The sequence below is a fragment of the Porites lutea genome, chromosome 2 (genome assembly GCF_958299795.1).
Source record: "Porites lutea chromosome 2, jaPorLute2.1, whole genome shotgun sequence".
Taxonomy (NCBI): Eukaryota; Metazoa; Cnidaria; class Anthozoa; order Scleractinia; family Poritidae; genus Porites; species Porites lutea.
Genome location: NC_133202.1, coordinates 14,075,016 through 14,102,882, shown reverse-complemented (window position 1 = coordinate 14,102,882; position 27,867 = coordinate 14,075,016). Strand labels below are relative to the sequence as shown.

Genomic DNA, 27,867 nt, shown 5'->3' with positions numbered 1-27,867 from the left:
ACTCAGTTTTTAATTGAACCATGCTAACCCGCGAGCTTATGTTTTTAAGATGTTGGTAAAGTTTTCATTTCTCAGCCTCAAGGCAGAGAAGGTCTGCAGTTTGAAAAATAAGACACAGAGTCAAGGGTATTTAGTTGAATTGTTTGATTAGACGTTTATTAGAAAGAGCTTACACTTGTGAGATTGTGAGATTGCTGCACTGATGGCTGATAAGAGGCTGTGGAAAGATCTAGTGGTTGCCCGCCTTCGGGCGACCATGTGATTGTGTGTGTGAGTGCTTGCACTTGTTATAAATACCTTAAGATTCGAGGACGAGGTCAACTACGATGACGCTCGCCTCTTCTAAGAAATGGACACCCCGGCAGGAACGTTTCATTGTACATTGGGCGCTTTTCCCAGGCTTTAAAAGTGGGGCCCACCTGTAAAGCCAGGGAAAAGCGCCCTGGGGACGAGGTTGTAGCTACCTATGAATGATGCAAGGTAGAAAGGATCTCACAACCTACTAAAAACCTCTCTACAGAAAGTAAAAGCATGTGTCATCACTGCTACTGGAAACTAAACTTAAAATGGGGCTGAGGTCTAACTAAGCTAGAGACTCTTCCCCGAGGTCTTCTCGTTTTACAATACGGTAGCAGTAGGAGAGACTGGGTTCGCAGATTTTCTCAGTGACCTCGTTCCCAGGGTCCCACTTCTTTTCGCCCCCTTTGGACCTTTCGATTCATGGGACGGGAACAAGATGACTCTGATTAGTAACCTGCTGCACGCCAGGAAAAAACCTCTCCTGTACCAAGGGTACCTATCGTGTAAATTCGCTGCTCATTATGCATGCAGGCAGGAATGCAGAGATAAAACTAAACTTAACGTAAATCCGCTATCAAGCCCGACCGGGGGCTTATTAATGAGAAGGCGGGGGCAATAATATCAGTTCCCCATGAAAACTAAAATACAAAGTGGAAAAGCTCAAGTATAAAACGTTTAGGTCATGCAGCCGAGGGTCACAATCAAATCCGAAACTTCTGGTTGGTAAATAAACCATACCGGATCAGTTTATTCCGTCACGATTTGCAGAAAATAAAAGATTGTGCACTATCGGGGGCTTTCATCAAAAACTGCACCACCGTAGTTTTTATCTTTGATGTTCTCCACCTTTCATAAACAGTCTCCTTTACTATTTGATTTGAAATCTATGATTAATGATTCAACTTTCAAAGAATCAGTTCCATTAATAAAATTTAAGGGAGAACGCTTGACCTGGCTTTACTGTAAAGGAAATAACTTCTATGCTAAGCCATAGCATTTCAATTTCCCCAGAGTGTGGTAACCATCTTCGTGACTATTTCCAGTTTCACCAAACCTGAGCTGTTTTACTGGAAGCTTTGTCTTGTCAGTAAGAAGACCGCTGTCATTTCGCCATACGTGGTCATTAGCATCACAGTGACAGCCATAATTGGGGTCCGCACATGAGTAGGTCATCCCGCAAGCGCACTTATAATTGACAGATGCTCCACCCCAGTACGTCATCTTAGAGGAATCACGTGACACCCACCAATCCCATACTTGGTCCCTATACATCCCTGAGTGTAAACACTCGCTCATGATAAACTGTTCACAGCGCAGGGAGACTGCGGTGAGACTGGCAAGCTGAGACAGATTCGCTCCAGTGTAATGAATGTCACGTGAGTAACTTCCTGGGCTCTCATATCCTTTCACTCGCGTTCTGTTCTCGCTGTCGTGACTGATAACTGTCACGCCAACGCCATTCATGTCAGTCATGTTGCAATAAACAGTAAAAGGAGTTAATATTCCCTCTTCATCTGGATCAATGACATAATGTCCACTTTTTGCAATGGGATGAATTTTCTTCAAGTCACTGCACGACTTAGGGACTGTGATGAAAGTAAACTAGCAGTTAAAAATTATTCTTTCAGTCTCAATTAATTTTCGCTTTTTATTTTGTTTTAATTGACAGGGAAATCTGACACCACATTAGCTTACGCCGGACTCGATAGAGTCCCTCCCCTGAACACCCACGCGGGAAGATAGAGGTCAGGGTTCCCCAATCCTTTCGTCAGCCGCCTCTTATCGCTCTTCGATGATGAGAAAGCGATAAGAGGAGGCTGTGTTCGCAGGGTAGATATTGCTAGTGCGGTTTTTTTTAAAGAAGAATATAATGGTCTGGCTCGAATCCGTGAACTTAAGGCCTCCTGTAACGAGGAGACGCCTTTTGGCTAACTGAAGGAATAAGCTATTCGAAAAATCGCACGAAATATAATTTATCAGTTAAAATGGTTCGCAAAAATTGATTTACCGACTAAGTTCAAATTTTAAAACATGCTTATATATTGTCTACCATGATCTTTTATTAGCAGTGATCTTGGTGATTTAAGCAATCTGATTGGTTCGCTATCTCGCACTATTCAACAATATTCACCTCCTAGGGAGTGGATAATGTGTGAGCTCGGTGTCTTTTCCCATTTCTTTAGAGAACGATCTTTGAAAAGTCGACAAAATCCTAGGGCTGACTTTTTTTAAGGCAAGAAAAGACTTGGAAGGATTCAATACGGCGTTTTTCAATTTGCTGTAGCTGAGTTTTGTGCTCGATGGATTGTTTACAACTTCCGTGTATTCGCGTAGAAGAAACCGTTTCGTGAACTCAGCGTTTTCTAACAAGAAAATTTGGGCTCAAAAATCGAAGTTTATTTATGACAAACAAATTTAAAAGGAAATGTTTGCAGAAATTCTACGTTTCAAGTAAACAGGAAAAAAGAATGATTCGGGAAGACGACGTCTTATCTCGAGCAACCGAGCAAACCATTTTAGTCAGCACTTCATGCGAAGAACGACACAACAAACCCTTTTGGCTATAAACTTGGCGAGTCAACAGAAAACAACAAAGTTCTACTTTTCTTCTCAGGTAAGGAAACAGTTCAAACTTTTAGCGGTTTCATTTAAGCCAATACGCTGTTGTTTGCGGAATGATAAACTTGTGAATTGCCATGTTTGAAAATTTTGCAAAGATCTATTTTTAAACTTACGCGTTTAATGGTTTCCTCTCTGATTTTGTTGAGATCACTTCTTGTGTATATACTAAAACAATAGACCTTGTGACGGTTTTCGACGCCATCTTGACGAGTAGGCAAACGTATGAGAAATTACAGTGTTTGTATGAGAATCTGATGTCCAATAATTTCCGTAAAACGGCTGTTCTGAAAAAAAAGATCAATCGTAAACTAAAGCTACAAAGCAAAGGATTGTCCTAAAAAAAATTGGGGGGCGTACCTGTGCTTAAAATTTCTCCAGAGGCTTGCTTTAGATTTTCCATATATTTGTCTGTAATTTTCCCGGGACTTTCTTACAGACAAATGTATAGAAAATTTTCAAAAGTGGTTCTAGGTCTTCTAGTGCATGTAACGCCCTCAAATCTTTTCAGGAGAATCCTTAGGAGTGAAGCTTTAGTTTGCAAATCATATTTTTTTTCAGAACAGCCGTTCTACGGAAATTAATTAGATTCTCATACAATCACTATAATGTCTCACGCGTTTGCCTACTCGCCAAGATGGCGTCGAAAACCGTGACAAGGTCTATTATTCTTTTCAATCTCGGTGAATAGTAGCCACTATTCACTTCGATTTCAAAGAATAATTGTTAAATATTCGGAGTTTCTATTTTCGCCTTGTCAATAGACTTTCACATGACGTCATCAAAATTCAAAACAAAAGAATTATATATCGATCCTTCTGAGTGTTTGCTTTCATAAAGTATTAGAGCATCTAAAATATAATATTTACTCCAATTTTTACTTCGAAAATGTACTTTGTTTTGTCATACAGTACGCTTGAATTTCTAAGCTTTTGCCTGGCGCGGCAATTACACGGCGTCCGAGAGAACTGTCTGAAAAGTGATTTATTTTGGGGGAATTTGTTCTCTGTACAGTCATTGTATCAGAAAAAGTATTACTGTAATGTTTATGAGTTCCTTGAGAGATAAATTTACGCTTTCGTAGCAAAACTCAGCGACAGATGTCTTTGTTGGTTTCTGGCCGCCAAGTTGTTGCCCAATCGGATGGGCACCAACAGTTTGAACAGTTTTGATTTTTATATTTGATGTCTTGACAGTAGAAACCAGAAATACTCATGAATAATCAAGAATTAAAAATTCGCCTTTTCCTAACACAGTCTACGGCAAGGCTGATACGAAACAAGTTATTGAAAGTGTACTTTACCTTTCTCGCAGTTTTCTCCTGTAAAGCCAGAAGTGCAGATACAGAGGTATATTTTGCTGGTATATCCTGTTAAGCACGTTCCATTGTTAAGGCAAGGTTTAATGGCACAGGGATTCTAAAGAGAATTAAATTCGTCAAACCGTCAAATTCAGGAATTTAGATTTGTTACAGCTTGAAAACAAGATTTGAACATAGTCATCATTATCAGTATTGTTTAGGTTAGCGTCCTGATTCCTCTCATCATCATCATTATCATCCATTTTAAATACTAATTGTAGCTAATTGTGAATCCTACCTCTGTGATACCTCTGTAGGTCCAGCCTTGTCTTGGTTTCAGATCTTGAGAGTGCTGTATGTGATCCGAATCACTAAGCTCACACACAATTTTGTCGTTCATGGGCGGACCAATGTTTACTGACACGCATCTACTTTCCATAGCACATCTGTGATGACACGGTGTGTTCACTCCAATGGTAAGATTTAAAAACACGTGATCCCTCAAATAGTAACCACTCTTTGGTGGAAGGAACTTGAGGCGTCGACAACCGTCTACGAAATAATAATGGGAAGGTCAGTAGTTTAGAGCACAACCGTTAAAGGATATCTTGTTACGCGCAGTCAGAGCTGTGCAGTGCAAATCCAACGAATTACCCAAAAAGAGATCCTTATCTATGGAGTAGAATAAATATGTTGATTTGCAATATCGATAGAAAGGTTGTACTGTCTGAGTAAAGTAGCCTAACTTATCAGCACTAAATGGCTGGGCTGTAAATGGAATTTGAAGCCTGCATAATGATTTCATGTTTAAACAATCTTCCCTTATGAAATAAATTTCTACGATTTGGCCTTGTGTATGAAAACAATGATAATCACATGACTTTTGTCGGGAATATAGTTTATTTATCTGTGCCCATCGTAGTATCATTTGCGCCCCAGCGGGCCAGAACTAAACTATATGCCCTCCAAAAGTCATGTGATTGTCCCATTATTATCACTCTGATCACTATACGCGGCCAAATGACAAACTGCACTCTTTAAAGCGCTCCTTTTCGCGGGCCAAACGGCAAAGTGTGGGCTGTAAATGGAATTTGAAAATTTTTTAGCAGGATTGCGTAAAAAATAACAATACTTTCATACAGTTACACAAATGCAGGTGGCGTATAACTCGCTCGGGCTGAGGGTCAGCGAGTAGGTGACCGAATAGTTTAATTGTAAAAATGTGTATATATTCAGGATCCAACACTCATGATATTTGTAATGTCTACCTTTTTTGTTAGTTTTTCTCCTTACCTACTTGAGCGTTTGTGATATGTCTCAGCCAAGCGCCCCGAAAAACACAAACCAGCAAGAGCACCAACCCAAGGAAACAACGACCTGCCATAACGAAGACCCGTTGAAAAATAATCGACCCTGTCAGGCTTAAATTTAAAAAGTTCAAAATACATCCGGGATAGCACCAGTTTTGAAACATCTGGACGTCTAAATTCTTATAGTTAATTATCTTGTGTGTTTAAACTTTTTGACTCAAGGAGTGTGCAATTTGCCAGATTAAAATGGTTTTCACGGTTGGCGTTCGCCCCTTTTTAGAATATCGTCTTACGGTGTTACAAAATGAAATAGTAAGAATATCAATTTCTGCAAAAGCTTTCCGAAAGCTTTCTATTGCGCTTACACTTAGTTGTTTTCAAACCTTAAGAGGGATTTTTGACAGTTGATCGAGGTTATTGCGGCTTCGCCGTTTTCGTCGCTTTTTTTTAACCGTGTTTCGGTGTCTGTGGGTCCATGTACTCCTCTTTCCGAGTTGTGCCGATATTTTTTAGACTACGATTAGTCCCCTGTTTTGCACCAATACCTTGTTTATTTACGGTGCATTGCGGGGAATAAGCTTCCATGAATAAGCTTGAGTGAGTATAATTTATTCAAGTAATAGACAAGTGGGTATCACGCCGGTAAACCCATAGAAAGTGTGGTATATTGCTTTTATGAAATAACGTTAAGTAAACTATGAGTTAACCGGCGCAATAAACCATAGGTTTTTTTACCAATCAGAACGTGCCTACTATCTTAGTTATGTTATAAATACCGTAAATGAATTTCCTCTGTTCTTAGCTGTCGTTATTAGTTATAGTTATAGATAGACATAAAGTTATATCGAATGCAAATTGTACATGGAGAAGGCTGTTTTAGTGCAAGGTAATCGTCTATAAAGTTGCCCCAGTTGGTAACCCGACAATATACACGTTATTATATGAAAAGAAAGTTAATTAATAATATTACACGCTAGAAATGTGACAGCGGTAAGTTAGTAGCTATAAAAAGATGAAAAACTTAAACACCTGAATGAAATTGACCCAATAATTGGAACAATTCCAAGCTAAATTGACCAACGGAAAGTTGCCAAACAAAGAATGCCAAAAAATTGCCCTTCGGACTTAAGATCCGAACATCGTTGAAATGAATGATAGAGTTTGTTTGGGAACAGGAAAATTCAACAGCTCGGTAAAATTAAACGCTAGTTTTACGGGCAAGTAATTTTTGATTTATTCAAGCGTGGATGTCATCGAACTGTTCTTCCCTACCGCAGCCAGCGAATAAAGAAAAAGAAAATGAGGAGTATAATGGTACGAGTCCAATTTATAGAAATCTCGCTTTAGATACCCCTGCAGGGTTTTTGACATCACCGTGCTGAGAAACTTTCAAACGGTTTTGCCGTTGTTTTAAAGTAAAGTGTAATCTCCATATAACAAAGGCTAGGGGACTGGCAAAATTTGGTTGCTGTAGCCATGGTAACGAAGTCTCGCAATATCGAGGTTCTTTTTAATCCATTTTACTATACTGGGTAAAGAAAATGGTTCCAATCAGTGAAGAGTCGTCTGTAAAGTGTTCTTTAGACTTAACATAGTTAAAATTCCTATTTCCTACTACCTACTATAAACTCTGTGTGTAGTTCAGCCAAGCTTTCCAAAGGCAAACACCAGACTGAACAGCGCCGACACAGAAAAACATTGCTGTAAAACATCTGTTCGCAAGCAAATTGCCGCTTAACGACGGCTGCAAATTTCTAGATGACCGTTCCAATCATGTAGAATTTTCGAAGCTTTCCTAATAAATTCCCTATGATTTTCTGAGGTTTAATTTTCGCATTTAACTTCCCTGGTGTTATCGATATCTGAGTTATAAAGGATGAGTTGGCCTCAAACCTACCTTTCTTAATTGGACGGTATATTTTGGATAATAATGAAAACATTTGTCGGGAAACTTTTATTAGATAGTAAATGTTTAACCCTCATCTTTTTTTTTTTAAATTTCTTCTAACCTGTATGGTAAACATCATCTTCTTCTACCAGTGAAACTTCCAGTTTCGACCAGTTCTGTGAGACAACCGTTGAATTTCCCGCCACGATTCAGACAATCAATACCGTCGCGGCTTAATTGACCAATAGGGTCAAAAGCCAGAGTTTACTACCATTAACTGACGTGATAGAACTTACTTTGACTCTGAAGATGACTACCGCATTGAAATGTCAGTCACTGTAAACAGCAGTCCTATATCTTCAGGACTACGTTCATCTGGACTATCGTGCTCAACATACTTATGATCATGATAAATATAATAATATCGATAGTGCCAAAAACCAAAAGCCCAATGGCGCCATACAAACAGTATTAAATACGTAAAGGAAATAAACAAGCAAACGAAGAAACATAGAAAGCACAAAATGCAATCACGGAAAAAATTTATTGTTAATATTAAAGTACAAGTACTTTGCTTATAGAGGTGCGTTTCGAGAAAGAGATTTAAAAAAGGTCTAGCGTTCTAGCTTGTCTGATATTATCTAATTAGGAGAGGTCCACATTATGGGGGAGAGACCTCGATCTCTAATTCATATAACGTTCGATCACTTGAATGCTTCCTAGTGGAGATTTTATTTTTACCTAATAGTTCTACATAATTATGACGTTTACTTATACACAAACTGGCTTTACGGAGCCACTTACGGCGATGTGCAACCTAATGGTTTGTCTCAAGCACTCATAAGATGTTCAACCGAGTAGCTCATAGTATTTGGGCCACCCAGCCAGCAAGCCATGATATATAGAAACAGAAACAACAAAACTACGATGGTTTTAGTATACGTACTAGAATAAGTGCGCAACGCGTCCTTATAGTAAAAATCAGGTAGATCAGCTTATTCAGCCACCGCTATTCAAACTTGGAAATGTTAATTTTATCGCTACTCAAAAGTCTTTATCCTTGTTTCCCCATTTAAACCAAAGTTAAACACGTTTCTAAACATCAACTTTTAATTCAAAATACAGTCGACTCCCGAGAACTCGAATCCTCGCTAACTCGAATCTCGCGCTATAAACTCGAACCAAAATCGATTTCCCCTGGATTTCCGTCACACATTCACTGTTATTTTACCCTCGGTAACTCGAACCCTCGATAACTCAAACTCTCGCTAACTCGAACCAATTTTCGTTTCCCCTCAGGTCATTTTCTATATAATTTTATCCTCGATAACTCGAACCATGTTTTGAGCCCCTAGAAAGTCGGGAAAAAAGCCGTCTACGGGCGTCCGAAACATTGAATTTTGGATTTCCTATTAACGTGTTGTAGGAGTATAGTTTACTAGTGGAGGCTGATGCTGATTGTCACAGGCTAACGTGAAGCACCTTTTCTTCTCAAAACAGTAAAACGCATGATCTGTTTAGGCTATGTTACGTTACGTTCTGTTTTATAATCTAGAAGTATCTTTTAATTTTCACTTGACATTTCTACAATTAAATGTGATTAAAATGTTCACTGTGCAGCAAACACTATTTTTTACCATACTCTCGGCTATTTTCTTCGAACTCTCGATAACTCGAACTCCCGATAACTCGAACCTTTTTTCGATTTCCCTTGAAGGTTCGAGTTATCCGGAGTCGACTGTACTAAGTTCCTTATCAACACTGCTATTGATTTTCGTCGACTGTACGTTAGCCTAAAACGATACTGAAATAAAAAAGGAACATCAATAAACAATAAAAACTTGAAGTTAATACTGACTTCAACTATATGCAGAACTCAGCTTTTATCTTCTGTTACTGAGTTTTGTGTTATTAAATTTTTTTGTAACCTTTAATGTGGCTTAAGTGTCCCGGAGGAGGATACTTCGTTATAAGGCGCTAATGGGGATGTGCCGCTGGATGGGGTCGCATTTTCTCGACTGGTCTGACTATAATGAGATTGCATTTTCAATAAGGTTACTAGAATGGGGCCGCACATATTGGAATTTTTGGGCTAAGAAAGTTCTTCATGATATTTACGGTTAGAAAACGTACCAGAATGTTTGTATTGTAGGTGAAAAGTAAAGAGATCTTCATTCAATTTAAAAACTGGGTCAGTTCATTTTAGGATGACTTATTTTCAAAGAGGATTGATAAGGATTGATACATAAATGGAGAGTGACTAAGTTGAGATCGCTAAAATTACGTTTGCCCAAAAGTGACTACGATGGGGTCTATAATTGGCCACAGAATAAACTATAATGGGGTAGAGGCTCTGAGAGGCCAGCGGAACAAACTGAAAATTAACCCAAGAACCCCTCGGGTTAAGTGTACGATGCGAGCTTCAATATATCTAACTACATTTTACTTGAGGTTAGTCTTCGTCTCTATAACACATGTAATTATAAGTCGATAACTCAGTCAACCTGGCCATAAAAAAGGCGAAAACTTGCGAAGACTGTTGCTGGTGTTCTTTCTTATCATGTGTAACTTTAAAGCACAGAAAACTATAAGCCTAGTTACTGGCATGTTAATAATCTTATGTAAGGTGACAATTTTTTCCTTGATGAAAGAAACCAGTTATCAAATATTAACTTCAACCCTTCTTTTCTTAACGAAACTGGTTAAGAAGAAGATCCAAACATACAAGTTTTATGGACGATAAAGCACATGCGCGGTGTAGCCAGGTTCAGACACAAGTTCTCTTTAATCGGTTTAATATTTCTTGTCACATCGTCAAAGCTGTGAATTCCCTGTACTTTTCTTGTCTTTCCTTTTTTATTTGCATACTTGCCCGAGAAAGTTAGCTAAGCAAAACGTTTTTCATGAAACAACCAGAACCGTCGGCTCTATCATTCGTTCCGTTATGTGAATCATACATGTGGCTACACACTCAAATAATGTTCTTCCGTAGCTATGTATAGTATATGCGGCGCCAAAGAGAATGGTTTTGGATCCTTCTGCTCTGACATCATATTTTAAGGGGTCTCAAATAGAGTAAGGTTTTGTTTTCACTTGAGAACAGCGAATCAGTTAGGAAATAGGGTAGAAAAAAAATCACATATTTTGGTCCGGGGGGGTGCTCCCTTATATAAGCTATAAAGGTATGTGTCGCCCGATCGGGTAGGGTTTTTGCGCCGTTTTGGTCTTAAAACGGGTATGCACTTTGCCCATTTTGGTCTGGAATCGGGTATAGTTTTTGAGGGAACTACGGGAGTGCAACTGAGAACGTTTTTATCGTTTCAATTCCAAATGAGTAAGAAAGAAAGAGAAATATGCGAATTTGAAATGGCTTTGAAGAATTTTTTGTTTGCACTCTGATCCAAGTAATGATATCATAATTTCTGTCTAAATGCCAGGTCTGAAAACGGTGTGGATCTTAGAGATCTAGTCTGAAAACGGGTGTGGAAAATTACATTTTTTGGTCTGAAATAGGGTCGGGATTTGGAAAACCGGGTGACACACCCCTACAAAGAATTCTCAGGAGTACTCACCCCCCCCCCCCCTTCCCAACCGCCTTTGGGATTTTGGTCTGAGATAGGATCAGGGTTTCAGGAAGCATGCCGAACTGTCAAGGAGTACCCCCTCCTAGAGAGTGCTCCGGACGGTGATCTAACATGTGCTTTGTTTGTCAAGAGTAGCTATTAAGAGCCCGAAAGCTTGTAAATTATTCTTGTAAAGGTTTTCTTGAAATGACCCTGAACAGCACTTGGCTGTATTTTACAGGCTTGTTTTAACATTCCACATCACAACAAATAACAATTAATTCTGGTATTAACAAGTTTCTTTGTGTGTGTGATTACCCAAGTGATTATGCTGTACCATAACACTTGAATTTTCCCAGAGTGTGGTAGCCTTGCCCATCAAGCTTACCATTATCACCAAAGAAGAGCTCTTTTACTGGAAGCTTTGTCTTGTCAGTGAGAAGACCGCTGTCTTCACGCCATACGTTGTCATTAGCATCACAGTTACAGCCATAATTGGGGTTTGCACACGTGTTGTTCATCCCGAATGCGCACTTACCACTGCCAAGTGATGTTCCTCCCCAGTACGTCATGTTAGAATAATCACGTGACACCCACCATCCTTTTCCACTTCTCAGTAACTTTGAACCATAACACTCATGCTTGATAAACTGCTCGCAGTGTGAAGAGACACTGGTAGGACTGGCCAGGTGAAACAGACTCGCTCCAGTGTAATGAATGTTGCGTGAGTAGCATCCTGCCCCTTCACATCCTTTCACATGTGTATTGCTCTCACTGTCGTGACTGATAACTGTCACGCCAACTCCATTCTTGTCAGTCATGTCACAATATAATATACTATGAATGGCACCAGGCCTCCCTCGCCATCTGGATCAATGTCGTAATTTCCACTTGATGCTGTAGGGTCGCCGTTCTTTAAGTCACTGCATGATAAGGCTGCGGAAGAAGGTTCGAAGTTATTCATTTTATTTATTATTCTTGTGGTTAATCACTATTTCAGTGACTTTCTCGTGCTTATAATTTGTATAAGATGCTAGTATATCCCGAAACACCTCTAAAAGGGTTTTTTCTAGCACCGCGCTAGTTTGCGGGACATTTTCTTGAAGAACGAAAAGAATACAAGTGCTTGGTGTTAAAAGGTTACTCACGTGACATTTAATTACAATGAACATTTCACCGACAAAAACTTCAATGGACTGGTTATAGATATAGTTAGGTTATAGACAGTTATAGACAGTTTCAATAGACTGGTTATAGATATATTTTAAAGTTATTGACAATGGCTGGGCAGCTATTTGGATTAGTTTATTAGGATTATGACTTTTGATCATTTAAACATTTAATTAGTGAACATACTTGGGTTTCAGTAACACAGGACATAACAAAGCTGGCTACTGGAGTCGATCTTATGAATGGGGTTGGACGTTCCTCACAATGTTCAATTCTTTTGGCCAGGTTTTGACCCACATTAACAAAATGCTTATTAAATTGGTCAGCGATCTCAGCCTTATTAGTGTAAGCTCTATTGTTACGTTTAATTTTCGAGATCAGCGCCATCCGCGCGGCCATGTAATATCGATCTTCTACACTATTTTACCTGGCCGGGCCTTCTCGCAGTTCTGTCCTTTGAAGCCAAAAGTGCAAACACAGAGGTATTTCTTGCTCGTATATCCTGTGAAGCATGTCCCGTTGTTAAGACAAGGATTACTGACGCAAAGGTTCTAATGGAAGATGTATATTTTTAAAATCACATTAAGACAGAATCCATCAGGCAATTTAATTTTAATTTTCAGTGGACAAAAACCTTGTACCAGAATATTTAAAGGATATTGCGTTCTTAATTACACTTTTCAAGGGCTATAGATGTAACAAAATAACAGCTTGCACATGAAATTTTTAGAATTTTAACTGTTTTTTCACAATTCCTGTGAAATTTGACATTCATTTTCTCGGGCTCCCATAAGAAATTTTCTTTGGAGTTATTACAGATAACTAATTACATCTTTAAGGCCTGTTTCATACGTCATGCTAATGCCGTGCTAAGCTGGCTCGACTGTAGTTTGACTGCAGCACGACACAAGCACGACTTGGTTTCAGACGTCGAATTTAATTCACACAATGACAGTCGAATGGAACGGCTGTTGCCAAAAAGAAAACACAAAAATGAAGAAACGGTTTAGAAAACTTTTAAATATGTTCTAATGTATTTATAATTTATGAATTGAGTTCGGCACACGGCGGTAGCACGACGTTTGAAACCAAGTCGATCTACTGCCGTGTAGCACGGCAAGGCTTGCCGTGCTACACGGCAGTAGCACGACTTGGTTTCAAACGTCGCGCTACTGCCGTGCTAAAGTCGAATTTAATTCGATCAATTGAGTTCGGCACGGCAGTAGCACGACGTTTGAAACGGGCCTAACACTTGAAAATTTTTAAAAAGAATGCAATATTCTTTAAATTATTCTGGTACAAGGTTTTTGTCCACTGAAAATTAAAATAACTCAATTTATTTCCGGGTGGATTCCGTCTTAAAAATTATGTACCGTGCTGTGATCATAGGAAATAGAAAAAGGTATTATTTAGATCTCTCGAACCTCTCAATATTTTCTTTATTTTTCAAGTGAGGTCGAAACATTTGGGATTTTTCTGGAATTGTCGATTTATGGGAGAGAAGACATATATTTTCATGTCATAACTGTTGTAATAACAATAATAATAATAATAATAATAATAATATTATTATTTAATAATATTTTAAATTGGCTTTTTAAGTAGAGAGATTCATATCATTATGTATATTAGGATTGTATTAGGTTTCGCACCGACCTTTTTTTACTTGTAAGTATAGCTTCTCAAGTGGTGTAGGTTACGTTATGCGCCCTATACTACTCATAATGTGGACAGTATTCCAAAGTTTTATACTGCGAGGTAATAATAATAATAAAACTTTAATGGCTGTCACAATTACTGGTAGATCTAGAACCAGTAGTTTACGTTGTGGGCCCAATGTAATGTTATCAGTATCAGTATTGTCATCATCTATTTTTCTAGTCGATATCGTCGTCATCATCATCAACAGCAGCATCAGCAGCAACTCATCCTTGGGAACATCACCCGCCTGTTTAAAACCTTCGTTTTCTTTATCGAGAAATAGCGAGATATATGCAATCGGCTCCCGTTGGTTTATCTACGTATGTTTTAAACCTAATTGTCATTGGTACCTCTGTGATACCTCTATAACTCCAGCCCTGTCTTGGTTTAAGATGTTGTGAGTGCTGTATGTGATCCGAATCACTAAGCTCACACACAACTTTGTCGTTCACGGGCGAACCAATGTTTATTGACACGCATCTGCTTTCCATAACACATCTGTGATGACAAGGCGTGTATATTCCAATAGTAAGATTTAAAAACACGTGATCTGCCAAATAATGGCCATCGTCCGGTGGAAGGAACTTGAGGCGACGACAACCATCTGCAAAGAAATAGGAAGTGAATGGCATCAGGGTCTTGTAAGGATGTAGTAAGTATTAGACAATAAAAGAGAACCTCCGTGGAATAGCTGATACCGACTCGATGGGATACCAAGTGACTGGAGCAACTGTTCTCACATTGTTATTTTACCTAGTTAAAAGTGCTAATTGTAAAAGTCATTGTGAACATTCCCCCAGTCTTTGACGATCGATAGAGTGCTGCGAAGAACATGCTGATTTCAGAAAGGTCGGGGCTGCAAAGAGCATATCTAAACCTTGAGGAACTACATGGAGAAGTGTCATTTGAATGGCAGGGAGGATTGTATGTCAAGTTCATCGATTTCCACCATTTGATAGCGTGCACACAGAAAGCTTATGGAGTATTCTCCGGATATATCGCATACTTATTAAGCACATTGTTCTAGTGATTAAGCAAATATTCTATGAAAAGAAGAAAGAAAAAGAAGAAATCCTCGCCGCGAAGATTTTCCATCGAAACTCCTCTGGAGAACGCCGTCTAAAATTCATGAAGCGATAGTGTGTGACATGTGTTACCATGTGAGGAAAATGAATTATTTTCCCCGTAAGGGAAAATTTAACAAGTCAAGGAATTTCACAATTAATTATTATTACACTTATTATTAAAGATGGCATGGGTTAGCTGCATATTTGCCTGCAGTTATTCACTATCAGACCCATTTCCTTTTGACCATAGTCTATACTTACACATGTAGGAGGGTCAAATAGGGTGAACACGGGACCTATGAAACATTGGCTACCCTTCCTTAACAACACCAACCCCATTTAAATCCCTGAAAATCCTTTTTAACGACAGAGCACTGGATTCAAATTTACTCCAACCAAAAGAAGATTAACTAAATCTCACCTTCCGATATTTATAGAGCTAGTGTTGAAAGAGGGTCTTAATGGGGTTAACCGATAGGCGTAAAACGGCCAAAAATTTAGTCGATAGCCGTAAAAATTGAAAATTTTGAACCGTTAGCCGTAAATTGGGTAAAAAAGAGTTAACCGTAAAAAAATTTTTCCCTAGATTTGTTAATTTTTAAGGAAGGTTCTTAACTCGCTTATGGTTGCGTTTTTACTTTCCGGCTACTTTGACTCCGTACGCACGTTAGGCGAAAAGCCTTTTAGGTGTTGACAGAAACCCATAAGGGGTTGAACAACCCCTTATGGGTTTCTGGTGTTGACCAAGACCTGGGCTCCATTTCCGCCGCTATCTTGGGGAACTAATTTTTCCTATAGCGAAAGAGGGCTTCTTGCTGGGAATTAATATTTGCGATTTTCAGAAGGTCGTGCCCTCGAAACACTAGTGAAACAACACGCAGAGCTGTTTGTAAAACACGTTGCCGATCAACAACATTTTCCTGTTTTTCTCTGACGCTACAGTAGACATTGCCATGCCTTGTCCCTGCATGTACGGCTTCTTCCCACGCAATCTCGGTCAAGGCATTTCGGTGGCGAACTCGCTCGCACCACGTGACCCGATACGCATTAGCCGCGCGGAATAATGAGGTCTACGGACAAGGCAATGACAGGCAGTCGTTTTGTACAGTCCTTCGCTATCATTAAAAACACTGGACACGGGAATTTTGTTATTGGCCGTTTTCACACGAGAGCTAGAAAGGGATTATCCAGACTAGCCTGTGTACAGTCGCCCCCTCCAGCGTTAGACACCCCTTCTCCGATTTTTTCTGCGGGTAGGTTGCGGCTGTACACAGGCTATCTGTAACGGATAATCCATCTTCCGTCCTTCAAAATTGACGGATAAAGTCAGGGGGATTGTTCATTTCAAAATTAAAACTATTCCATTTTCAAATTGAGACGTATTACCTATCTGACGCAAATCATCAAACGGATGACCCGTCTCACACGAATAAGCCGTCTCTAATGTGGAATGTCGCGCCCCGGTCTTGAGTTGGGCGTTCGCGTGTCTGCTTACTATTGGCATTTCTATGTGTAAAATAATATTAGAAGTGGAATGCTTTATAAAAGTATATTGATCTATCAAATGTGAAAATTTTTCAATAGAATAGCTTATTTTATCCCGAGATGATCCAAAGGCCTTTATTTTGCTTTAAAGATACAAAAAATACAGATTAATTAATATTTAACTTTTTAAAACAAAAGAAATTAATTTTTAACTTTTTCGTTCACCGTAACTGCAAAAAATTAACCGATAGCCGTAAAAGAGCCGAAATTTTAGCCGATAACCGAAAAAGCCACCACCGCATTGAGACCCTCTTGAAACCCGCCCTCCCAAGCTACACAACTTACTCCAATTCTCCCCCCCCCCCCCCGTTCCTTTCCTGACATTTTATGGGCCTTCCGCTCCCGAGCTTCGCGAGCTTCAACGATACACGTATTTCTAGTTTTTGATGAGTTGAAAGGGAGTGTATATTCCAAAAGTAAGATTCAAAACACGTTCTCTCCCAAATAATGACCATCGTGTGGTGTAAGAAACTTTAGTCGACGACAACCATCTACGAAACAATAATTAATATGTCAATACGACATTCTTCTGATACCCTATAGGTCTAGACTTGACTTTAAATTCTGCTTTGTTGTGTCTAGCATATCACAGTTCAATTTCGTTTCTACTGATAACTTGTTTCCGCAACTACGACATTCTTGCTAAAACTCGTAGTAGAATGACGACGGTTACCACAGCCCTTTGAAACTTGCGACTGTCGGCAATGTACAAGGCATACAAGTTTAGTCTCTAAATGATTTACATTCATCTTTAATACTCGATCCTTCTAGTTATAAACAAAATGATAACATTTTGCAATAAATTAAAAGTCATTGTTGGATCGAAAAACATATGCTGATAGCGAAAAGAAAAACTTTTTCACCCGAATTCGTAGCAGCGATCGCAACAGAACGTCTATAAATAAAGTGACTGAATTTCTTCCAGCCTTTTTTTTTCGCGACTGCTTTTAAAGAGGGCTACATAGAAAAAAACGAAAAGAAAAAACACCGCGATGCATATGATCTTTCACTTGATAAATCTGAACAGCTCAAATATTCTAGGGTTTTTATTACAGATGTATTTTATATTTTCAAATCAAAATTTAGTACCTAGATCGAGCGACAAGTACTGACCTTTGATTTTCTACCAAGATCAGGTCATTTAAAACCTGGTCGATAAGACTGGTAAAAACTGTTTTTAAAACTGTAGAAACAAGTCTACCTTAAATTTGTCAATAAACGCGATATTTGAGGTTTATCAAATGTATAACCAACTTCCTGCTACACCAGATAAATCTCTCCACCCTCTTAATTAACTGTTACATTCCGTTTGAGCACTAAAATATAATATTATCCGGGTGCGTTTTCATGTAAACGTTTTTTGACAGGAATAGGGTGTAATTTGACAGGAACAAGGATCATCGTTTAAACTGCGTTTAGTTCATTTTTCCTTTCGACTACCTACTATTACTACCTTGATGTGCAATTGCGATGTAGTTCAGCCGAGCACCCCAAACCAAAAATGTCAAAAAGAGAGTTAGCACAGACAAACGACAGGCTGACATACTGAAGGCCAAGAAAAAAGCATTCCCGAGTTTATCAGATTTTGCAGGTCTTGGCATGGATGTCACCGTTCGTCAGACTCCCTGATCGATCTCGCATAAAACTGAACGCCGACTGGGAAGAAAGAAAGTCAGGACCCTAAATTTATTGAGAATAAACAGGATAGGTTCCTATCCTCTTTTAGTATTAATCTGATGTTACTTTTCACAATGAAGAAATATTAATCTTTGAGTGACGTCATGCTGTGGTGACGGTTATTGGTTGTTTTATTGTCTTATAAGGACCAATCAGTGAAGAGTGCGTGATAGCCGACACAGACAAACGTAGCCCATCATACTGGGGAGCGCTCCCTTAATTAGATTTTGCAGGGCTTGGTAGATACTGTTCATCAAACTCGTTCGGTCATATTTAACAGAATGGTATGGGGTCCACTCAGTGGAGAATAAGCACTGAGGGTAGGATCCTAACCCCTTTTGGTATAAGTTTGATGTTTTTCCAATAAAGAAATATTAATGACTGAGTGACGTCATGCTGTGACGAAGGGTTTTTCGCCTGCAGCTGAATGAGGAAGAACTGCTGCTGTTTTGTTGACTTTAGGACCAATTTAAGACAAAAGTGGATGGGTCTGGTGTTCAAACGAAGTCGGTAATTGGAAAAACACCGAAAACGATAATAATTCAGAAAGACTATTGAGGTGTCGTCGATATTAGGTCGTCTCAAAACCTACCTTTCTTAATTAAACAGTATATTCTGGATTAATAATTAAAATGAAAAAATTTGTCTGGAAACCTTTATTAATTGCTACTCGTCATAATTCGTAAATGCCTAACCCTCATCTTTTTTGTTTTTAATTTCTTCTAACCTGCATGGTAAACATCATCTTCTTCTTCCTGTGAAAACTCCAGTTTCGACCAGTTCTGTAAGACAACCGTTGAATTTCCCGCCACGATTCTATCCATATGTGATGAAAGGTGTGCACTACTCAGTTTTTAATTGAACCATGCTAACCCGCGAGCTTATGTTTTTAAGATGTTGGTAAAGTTTTCTTTTCTCAGCTTCAGGGCAGAGAAGGTCTGCAGTTTGAAAAATGAGGCACAGAGTCAAGGGTATTTCGTTGAATTGTTTGATTAGACGTTTATTAGAAAGAGCTTACACTTGCTATAAATACCTTAAGATTCGAGGACGAGGTCAACTACGATGACGCTCGCCTCTTCTAAAAAATGGACACCCCGGCAGGAAAGTTTCATTGTACATTGGGCGCTTTTCCCCGGCTTCAAAAGCGGGGGCCCACCTCTAAAGTCAGGGAATAGCGCCCTGGGAACGAGGTTGTAGCTACCTATGAATGATGCAAGGTATAAAGGATCTTACAAAGTAAAAGCATGTGTCATCACTGCTACTGGAAACTAAACTTAAAATGGGGCTGAGGTCTAACTAAGCTACAGACTCTTCCCCGAGGTCTTCTCGTTTTACAATACGGTAGCAGTAGGAGAGACTGGGTTCGAGGATTTTCTCAGTGACCTCGTTTCCGGGGTCCCACTTCTTTTCGTCCCCTTTGGACCTTTCGATTCATGGGACGGGAGAAAGATGACTCCGATTAGTAACCTGCTGGACGCCAGGGAAAAACCTGCTCCCCTGTACCAAGGGTATCTATTGTGTAAATTCGCTGCTCATTATGCATGCAGGAATGCAGAGATAAAACTAAACTTAACGTAAATCCGCTATCAAGCCCGACCGGGGGCTTATTAATGAGAAGGCCGGGGCAATAATATCAGTTCCCCATGAAAAACTAGAATACAAAGTGGAAAAGCTCAAGTATAAGACGTTTAGGTCATGCAGCCGAGGATCACAATCAAATCAAAAACTTCTGGTTGGTAAATAAACCATACCGGATCAGTTTATTCCGTCACGATTTGCAGAAAATAAATGATTGTGCACTATCGGGGGCTTTCATCAAAAACTGCACCACCGTAGTTTTTATCTTTGATGTTCTCCACCTTTCATAAACAGTCTCCTCTACTATTTGATTTGAAATCTATGATTACTGATTTAACTTTCAAAGAATCAGTTCCATTAATAAAATTTAAGGGAGAGAACGCTTGACCTGGCTTCACTGTAAAGGAAGTAACTTCTATGCTAAGCCATAGCATTTCAATTTCCCCAGAGTGTGGTAGCCATCTTCGTTACTATCTCCAGTTTCACCAAACCTGAGCTGTTTTACTGGAAGCTTTGTCTTGTCAGTCAGAAGACCGCTGTCATTTCGCCATACTTGGTCATTAGCATCACAGTTACAGCCATAACTGGGGTCCGCACATGAGTGGGTCATTCCGCAAGCGCACTTATTATTGACAGATGCTCCACCCCAGTACGTCATCTTAGAGGAATCACGTGACACCCACCAATTCCATACTTCGTTCTTATACATCCCTGAGTGTAAACACTCCTTCATGATAAACTGTTTACAGCGCAGCGAGACTGCGGTGAGACTGGCAAGCTGAGACAGACTCGCTCCAGTGTAATGAATGTCACGTGAGTAACTTCCTGGGCTCTCATATCCTTTCACTCGTGTTCTGTTCTCGCTGTCGTGACTGATAACTGTCACGCCAACGTCATTCATGTCAGTCATGTTGCAATAAACAGTAAAAGGAGGTAACATTCCCTCTTCATCTGGATCAATGACATAATGTCCACTTTTTGCAATGGGATGAATTTTCTTCAAGTCACTGCACGACTTAGGAACTGTGGTGAAAGTAAACTAGCAGTTAAAAATTATTCTTTCAGTCTCAATTATTTTTCGCTTTTTATTTTGTTTTAATTGACAGGGAAACCTGACACCACATTAGCTTGGCCGGACTCGATAGAGTCCCTCCCCTAAACACCCACGCGGGAAGATAGAGGTCAGCGTTCCCCAATCCTTTCATCAGCCGCCTTTCATCGCTCTTCGATGATGAAAAAGCGATAAGAGGAGGCTGTATTCGCAGGGTAGATCTTTCTAGTGCGGTTTTTTTTAAAGAAGAATATAATGGTCTGACTCGAAGAAGTGAACTTAAGGCCTCCTGTAACGAAAAGACGCTAACTGAACGAAGAAGCTATTCGAAAAATCGCACGAAATATACGTTATCAGTTAAAACGGCTCGCAAAAATTGATTTACCGACTAAGCTCAAATTTTAAAACATGCTTATATATTGTCTACCGTGATCTTTTATTAGTATATACACACTCAGTGATCTTGGTGATTTAAGCAATCTGATTGGTTCGCTATCTCGCACTATTTAACAATATTCACCTCCTAGCGAGTGGATAATGTGTGAGCTCGTTGTTTTCCCCATTTCTTTAGAGAACGATCTTTGAAAAGTCGACAAAATCCTAGGGCTGACTTTTTTTAAGGCAAGAAAAGGCTTGGAAGGATTCAATACGGCGTTTTTCAATTTACTTTAGCTGAGTTTTGTGCTCGATGGATTGTTTACAACTTCCGTGTATTTGCGTAGAAGAAGCCGTTTCGTGAACTCAGCCTATTCTAACAAGAAAATTTGGGCTCAAAAATCGAAGTTTATTTATGACAAACAAATTTAAAAGGAAATGTTTGCAGAAATTCTACGTTTCAAGTAAACAGAAAAAAGAATGAAACAGGAAGACGACGTCTTCCCTCGAGCAACCGAGCCGCCATTTTAGTCAGCACTTCATGCGAAGAACGACACAACAAACCTTTTTGGCTATAAACTTGTCGATTCAACTGAAAACAACAAAGTTCTACTTTTCTTCTCAGGTAAGGAAACAGTTCGAACTTTTAGCGGTTCCATTTAAGCCAATACGCTGTTGTTTGCGAAATCATAAACTTGTGAATTGCCATGTTTGAAAATTCTACAAAGATCTATTTTCAAACTTACGCGTGATTTGATCTGTCAATCAAATCGTACTTTTTAATGGTTTCCTCTCTGATTTTGTTGAGATCACTTCGTGTGTATATACTAAAACAATTATTCTTTTCAATCTCGGTGAATAGTGGTTTTGGGAATCTTTACCTCACCGCTTTCGCGGCTCGGTAAATATTTTCGGTAAATAGTTTCTATTTTCGCCTTGTCGATAGACTTTCACATGACGTCATCAAAATTCAAAACAAAAGAGTTATATATCGATCCTTCTGAGTGTTTGCTTTCATAAAGAATTAGAGCACCTAAAATATAATATTTACTCCAATTTTTGCTTCGAAAATGCACTTTGTTTTGTCATACAGTACGCTTGAATTTCTAAGCTTTTGCCTGGCGCGGCAATTACACGGCGTCCGGGAGAACTGTCTGGAAAGTGATTTATTTGGGGGGAATTTGTTCTCTGTACAGTCATTGTATCAGAAAAAGTATTACTGTAATGTTTACGAGTTCCTTGAGAGATGAATTTACGCTTTCGTAGCAAAACTCAGCGACAGATGTCTGTGTTGGTTTCTTGCCGCCAAGTTGTTGCCCAATCGGACGGGCACCAACAGTTTGAACAGTTTTGATTTTTATTTTTGATGTCTTGACAGTAGAAACCAGAAATACTCATGAATAATCAAGAATTAAAAGTTCGCCTTTTCCTAACACAGCCTACGGCAAGGCTGATACGAAACAAGTTATTGAAAGCGTACTTTACCTTTCTCGCAGTTTTCTCCAGTAAAGCCAGAAGTGCAGATACAGAGGTATATTTTGCTGGTATATCCTGTTAAGCACGTTCCATTGTTAAGGCAAGGTTTAATGGCACAGGGATTCTAAAGAGAATATAAATTCGTCAAACCGTCAAATTCAGGAATTTAGATTTGTTACAGCTTGAAAACAAGATTTGAACATTGTCATCATTATCAGTATCGTTTAGGTTAGCATCCTGATTCCTCTCCTCCTCATCATCCTCATCATCATCATCATCATCTGTGCGATTATCGGAGGCGAAACGAAGAGTGGAGGCCAAGTATATATTCAAGGTTATATTGTTAAAGGAGATTACATGAGCAAGGCCTAAGGTCAACTGAACTATTGTACAATCACGTCAGGATATATAAGTCGAGTGCGGTTACTAAGTAAGAGGATTAAGGGCTAATCCCACATCCCCCTTTCTAGACATTTTGGTACTTCTATAAGAATGTCTCTGTGCAAAGTTCCTTAATGATAGGAAGCGAGTCAATCAAGTATTTCGATCACGAAACGAATCACTTATAACAAATATTCTTTCAGTCCTAATCAAAACCTAATCTCTTGGGCGGGTTAACCTTTTCTGCCGGAACGAGTAGTGTTTCCAGGAACAGGAACTGGAATGGAAGACTTCTGAGCAGACCGTAAAGCATCTTTCTTCTCTGCCGGAACAGGTGGCTGATCCTTAGAAGTTTCAGGAGGATCGGGTAAAGGGCTTCCTGCTGCATACTTTGCTTCTTTAGGATTTGGATTGAGCTGCCGTCTGTTTCTTCTAACAGTTGCGTTACTGTCAGTGTCGAGGTAATAAGAACGTGGCTCAAGTGTTTTGCCTACTACTACCGCGTTCTCTTTACGATCAGGGATATAAACACGATCGCCTGGTGACAGATAACTTAGCTCTTTAACTGCATGTCGTCGGTTGTAATCTTTTGTTTTCTCGGTCTTAATCTTGGCTTCCTTTTTACGCAATTTCGTTAACTGAGGCCATTGCGATGTTAGTTTAGATGGGGTAGTTGGAAGGGGGGTGCGTAGTCGCCTTCCCATGCATAGTTCGGCTGGGCTGAATCCGTTTTCAAGTGGGGTAGCTCTGTAAGCGAGTAGTGCTTCATATGGATCGTCAGATTTGGTAAGGAGGTTTTTGGTTGTTTGCACCATACGTTCGGCTTCTCCGTTGCTTTGGGGGTATTTTGGACTGCTTGTAATGTGTGTGAATCCCCAGTCTTCTGCAAATTTAGCGAATTCCGCTGAGGAATACTGTGGTCCGTTATCGGAGATCACGGTTTCTGGAATTCCATGGCGTGCGAAAATCGCTTTTAGGTGATTGATCACTTCTTGGGAGGTGGATTTTCGAAGTACTCCAATTTCACAATATCGCGAGAAGTAATCTACCACGAGGACGAATTCTTGTCCTTTCCATTCGAATAGATCGATTCCTACTTTCTGGAATGGACGCTCGGGTAACTGTGAAGGAATCATAGGCTCTGCACGATTAGTTTTCGTCTTGATGCATGTAGGGCATTCTTTGACAAGATCTTCTATCTGCATGCTGAGATTCGGCCACTAGACACCACTTTTCGCCCTTTCGCGGCATTTCTGGATTCCTTGATGACCTATGTGTATCTTGTCTAATACATCGAGCCTTAACGCTGAGGGAATTATGACTCTGTCGTCTTTCATTAGGATTCCCTGCTGAACAGTGATTTCTGCTCTGTACTGCCAGTACGGTTGGAGTGAACAATTCAGGTGATGTTTCTCTGGCCAGCCTTCACTGCAGAACAGCTTAAGCTTTGAACAAATCTTCATCCTAATGAAGGCGTATTTCTTGCAAGCGGCGTTCTGTAGTTCGCAGGCATTCTACTATGTGTGAGACATAGAGGTTTAAATCTTCATTAAGTTGCTTCTCGTCTTTCGTGAGACTTCGGTGAAGCGGCGCTCTTGATAAGGTATCAGCTGTGGTGAGATCTTTTCCGGGTGCATGGACTATTTGGTACGAGTAGCGCATCAGTCGCATCCGGAACCTCTGAATACGTGGTGGCATGTCCTGGAGACATTTAGATCCCAGTAACCGCACCAACGGCTTGTGGTCCGTTTCGATAAGGAACTCTTTACCGAGGACAAAGTCGGCAAACTTTTCACAAGCCCAAGTAGTTGCGAGTGCTTCTTTCTCTATCTGAGCTTATCTTTGTTCGGTAGACGTCATAGAACGCCAAGCGTAGGTGATTGGCTTCTTTGTGTCGTCCTCTTGGACTTGTAAGAGGACTGCTCCTAATCCATACGACAAGGCGTCTGCAGATATAATAGTTTCTTTCTCGGAGCAGTAATGAGCGAGAACTGGCGCTTGAGTCATTTCTTTCTTCAAGCGAGAGAAAGATTCTTCTTGAGCTTGGCCCCAGGGCCATTCGTTCCTGCGTGAAAGGAGATCGCGAAGAGGCATAGTCTTCTCGGACAGGTTTTCGATGAACTTCTGTTGGTGGTTCATCATTCCCAGGAATCTTCGTTTTTCTGCAACATTTTGCGGTCTCTCCATCTTTTCGATAGCTGCAGTCTTGTCTGGATCAGGGCCTATTCCTTGAGCGCTGAGACTATGGCCCGCGAACTTCAATTGTTTTCTTGAAAATTCGCACTTCTCTGGGTTCAGGGTGATTCTTGCTCTGATCAATCTTGTTAAAACTGCTTCAAGTCGTTCATCGTGTTCTTTTTTGCGTCTTTCCATGCACAAGGATGTCATCCATAATGCATATCCGGCACTCCTTCCAAACCTTCCAGCTCGTTTAGCATTCTCTTTTGGATTCGTTCTGGTGCTGATTTTAAACCAAAGGGGAGTCGCTGAAAACAATATCTGCCAAAGGGAGTCAGAAACGTAGTCAGGAGTTGAGAGTTTTCTGCTAGCTTCTCCTGCCAAAACCGGAATTTGCGTTTCAATTTTTGTGAACACTGTGGACTCTCCAATCTCTCCTACCAGGGCGTCAATCTTTGGAAGTGGATACGTTTCACGTCAAACGTTTCCATTTAGCTTTGTCAGATCCACGCATATTCGGAGTTTCCCGTTTGATTTAGGTACTGTGACCATTCCAGCGCACCTGTTTGTAGGCTTGTCAACCTTTCTGATTACTCCCAGCTTCTCCATTCTAGCAAGTTCTTCCTTTACTTTGCTTTTCATTAGTAATGGAATACGTCTTGGGGTCATGATTGCAAACGGTTGAGCGTCTGGCCTCAACTTGATTTCATATTCTCCCTCAAGTTCTCCTAGTCCATGGAACAGTTGAGGGTATTTCGCTTTAATCCTTTCTTCGTAACTTTGACTTTGGATTTCATTGAATTCTAGCCAATAAATTTAGCTTTTCAATCGCTGGCTGTCCCAGAAGAGGCTCTTTTAAACCTTTGACAACATAAATATCTTCCGTCACGCACGTTTCTCCCAGGGATAAAGTGTCACGAACTGTTCCCATTACACGAAGACCATTGTGATCGGCTCCAAAGAGTCTTTTGGAGTGCAGTTTTCCTAAATTGCATTGGCGAAAAACTTCTTCAGGAATAACTGTGACATCCGCGCCGGTATCAATCTTGAAATTTATTTCGGAGTTTCCTATTAATAGATTTGTACGCCATTTCTCTGATGTTTCGATTGTGTTGACAACTTCATTGACGGTCAGTACAGAGATATCATCTACGTCCGAATCTTCACCAAAACCAGCTATTATTTGAGTGTGCACCATTTGGTCACGAAGGTCCCCAAAAGAGCAGAGATCGGCTCTTTTCTGAAGGTCTTCTATAAAGGTGAGGACAGATTCTTTGTCTTGCTGAAAGCGTCTTACGAACTGTGTTCTCTCGAAGACTAAAGCGACTTTTCCTTTAAAATTATCCTTGAATTTTTGTTTGACATTTGCGTACTGGATACCTTCACCTATCAGTTTGAAATTGTCATAAATGTCGGCGGCATTATTTCCCATTACGTAAATAAGCGTATTGATGCGCACTTTATCTGACAACCCATCACGTTCCGTACCTGCTTCAAATAATTCATAGCGCTTTATCCAGTGGTCCCAATCGTCTGCTTTGGGATCAAACTTAGCCGGAGGAGGAATATTAAAATTGGCTGCGGCCATTTTCACGCTTCCACTTTATGGGTTATCCGTCTGTATTGAGCCCGTCGAAGAACTCGTTTCCACTGCGGCTGTGGGCGGTGACGTGACGGGCGTGCTTGGCGTGCTTGATTCCTCGATTCTTTCTTCGTTTGGATGTTGATCGTTTGAATTCATTCACGCGATGTGAAATAAGGTGGCAAAACAAATTTCTTTTCCGCTACTTCTTGTTCCTGCTGTAGGATCCCACTTCTGACACCATGTGCGATTATCGGAGGCGAAACGAAGAGTGGAGGCCAAGTATATATTCAAGGTTATATTGTTAAAGGAGATTACATGAGCAAGGCCTAAGGTCAACTGAACTATTGTACAATCACGTCAGGATATATAAGTGGAGCGCGGTTACTAAGTAAGAGGATTAAGGGCTAATCCCACATCATCATCATCATCATAATCATCCATTTGAAAAACTAATTGTAGCTAATTGTGAATCCTACCTCTGTGATACCTCTGTAGGTCCAGCCTTGTCTTGGTTTCAGATCTTGTGAGTGCTGTATGTGATCCGTATCACTAAGTTCACACACAACTTTGTCGTTCACGGGCGGACCAATGTTTACTGACACGCATCTACTCTCCATAACGCATCTGTGATGACACGGTGTGTTCACTCCAATGGTAAGATTTAAAAACACGTTATCCCTCAAATAATAACCTCTCTTTGGTGGAAGGAACTTGAGGCGTCGACAACCGTCTACGAAATAATAATGGGAAGGTCAGTAGTTTAGAGCACAACCGTCAAAGGATATCTTGTTACGTGCAGTAAGAGATGCGCTGTGCAAATCCAACGAATTACCCAAAAAAAGATCCTTATCTATATATACTGTCTGAGTAAAGTAGCCTAACTTATCAGCACTAAATGGCTGGGCTGTAAATGGAATTTGAAGCCTTCATAATGATTTCATGTTTAAACAATCTTCCCTTACGAAATAAATTTCTACGATTTGGCCTTGTGTATGAAAACAATGATAATCACATGACTTTTGTCGGGAATATAGTTTATTTGTGCCCATCGTAGTATCATTTGCGCCCCAGCGGGCCAGAAATAAACTATATGCCCTCCAAAA

General features: G+C 40.0%; 2 protein-coding genes and 1 pseudogene across 2 annotated transcripts; all 3 read right to left on the bottom strand.

Moving 5' to 3' along the window:
* Positions 1-1,278: 1,278 nt before the first annotated feature.
* On the bottom strand, positions 1,279-5,603 carry LOC140925670 (contactin-associated protein-like 2). The gene is made up of 4 exons (XM_073375576.1): positions 5,513-5,603; positions 4,518-4,771; positions 4,223-4,337; positions 1,279-1,886 (listed from the first exon to the last, which is right to left on the bottom strand). The coding sequence occupies exons 1-4, from the start codon at positions 5,601-5,603 to the stop codon at positions 1,279-1,281; spliced, it is 1,068 nt and encodes a 355-aa protein (XP_073231677.1).
* Positions 5,604-11,306: 5,703 nt separating this feature from the next.
* LOC140925669 (contactin-associated protein 1-like) lies at positions 11,307-18,964 on the bottom strand (annotated as a pseudogene).
* A 1,169-nt stretch (positions 18,965-20,133) lies between these two features.
* Positions 20,134-27,481, bottom strand: LOC140927801 (contactin-associated protein-like 2). The gene is made up of 3 exons (XM_073377485.1): positions 27,241-27,481; positions 22,630-22,744; positions 20,134-20,741 (listed from the first exon to the last, which is right to left on the bottom strand). The coding sequence occupies exons 1-3, from the start codon at positions 27,379-27,381 to the stop codon at positions 20,134-20,136; spliced, it is 864 nt and encodes a 287-aa protein (XP_073233586.1). The 5' UTR covers positions 27,382-27,481.
* Positions 27,482-27,867: the final 386 nt, after the last annotated feature.

Coding starts and splice junctions, on each gene's coding strand:
- LOC140925670 (XM_073375576.1), bottom strand. CDS start 5,603: ATGGCAGGTCGTTGTTTCCTTGGGTTGGTGCTCTTGCTGGTTTGTGTT. Junction 4,772..5,512: donor TATCACAAACGCTCAAGTAG/GTAAGGAGAAAA, acceptor ATTATTTCGTAG/ACGGTTGTCGACGCCTCAAG. Junction 4,338..4,517: donor CCTACAGAGGTATCACAGAG/GTAGGATTCACA, acceptor AATTCTCTTTAG/AATCCCTGTGCCATTAAACC.
- LOC140927801 (XM_073377485.1), bottom strand. CDS start 27,381: ATGGAGAGTAGATGCGTGTCAGTAAACATTGGTCCGCCCGTGAACGAC. Junction 22,745..27,240: donor CCTACAGAGGTATCACAGAG/GTAGGATTCACA, acceptor TATTCTCTTTAG/AATCCCTGTGCCATTAAACC. Junction 20,742..22,629: donor TGGAGAAAACTGCGAGAAAG/GTAAAGTACGCT, acceptor CTTTCACCACAG/TTCCTAAGTCGTGCAGTGAC.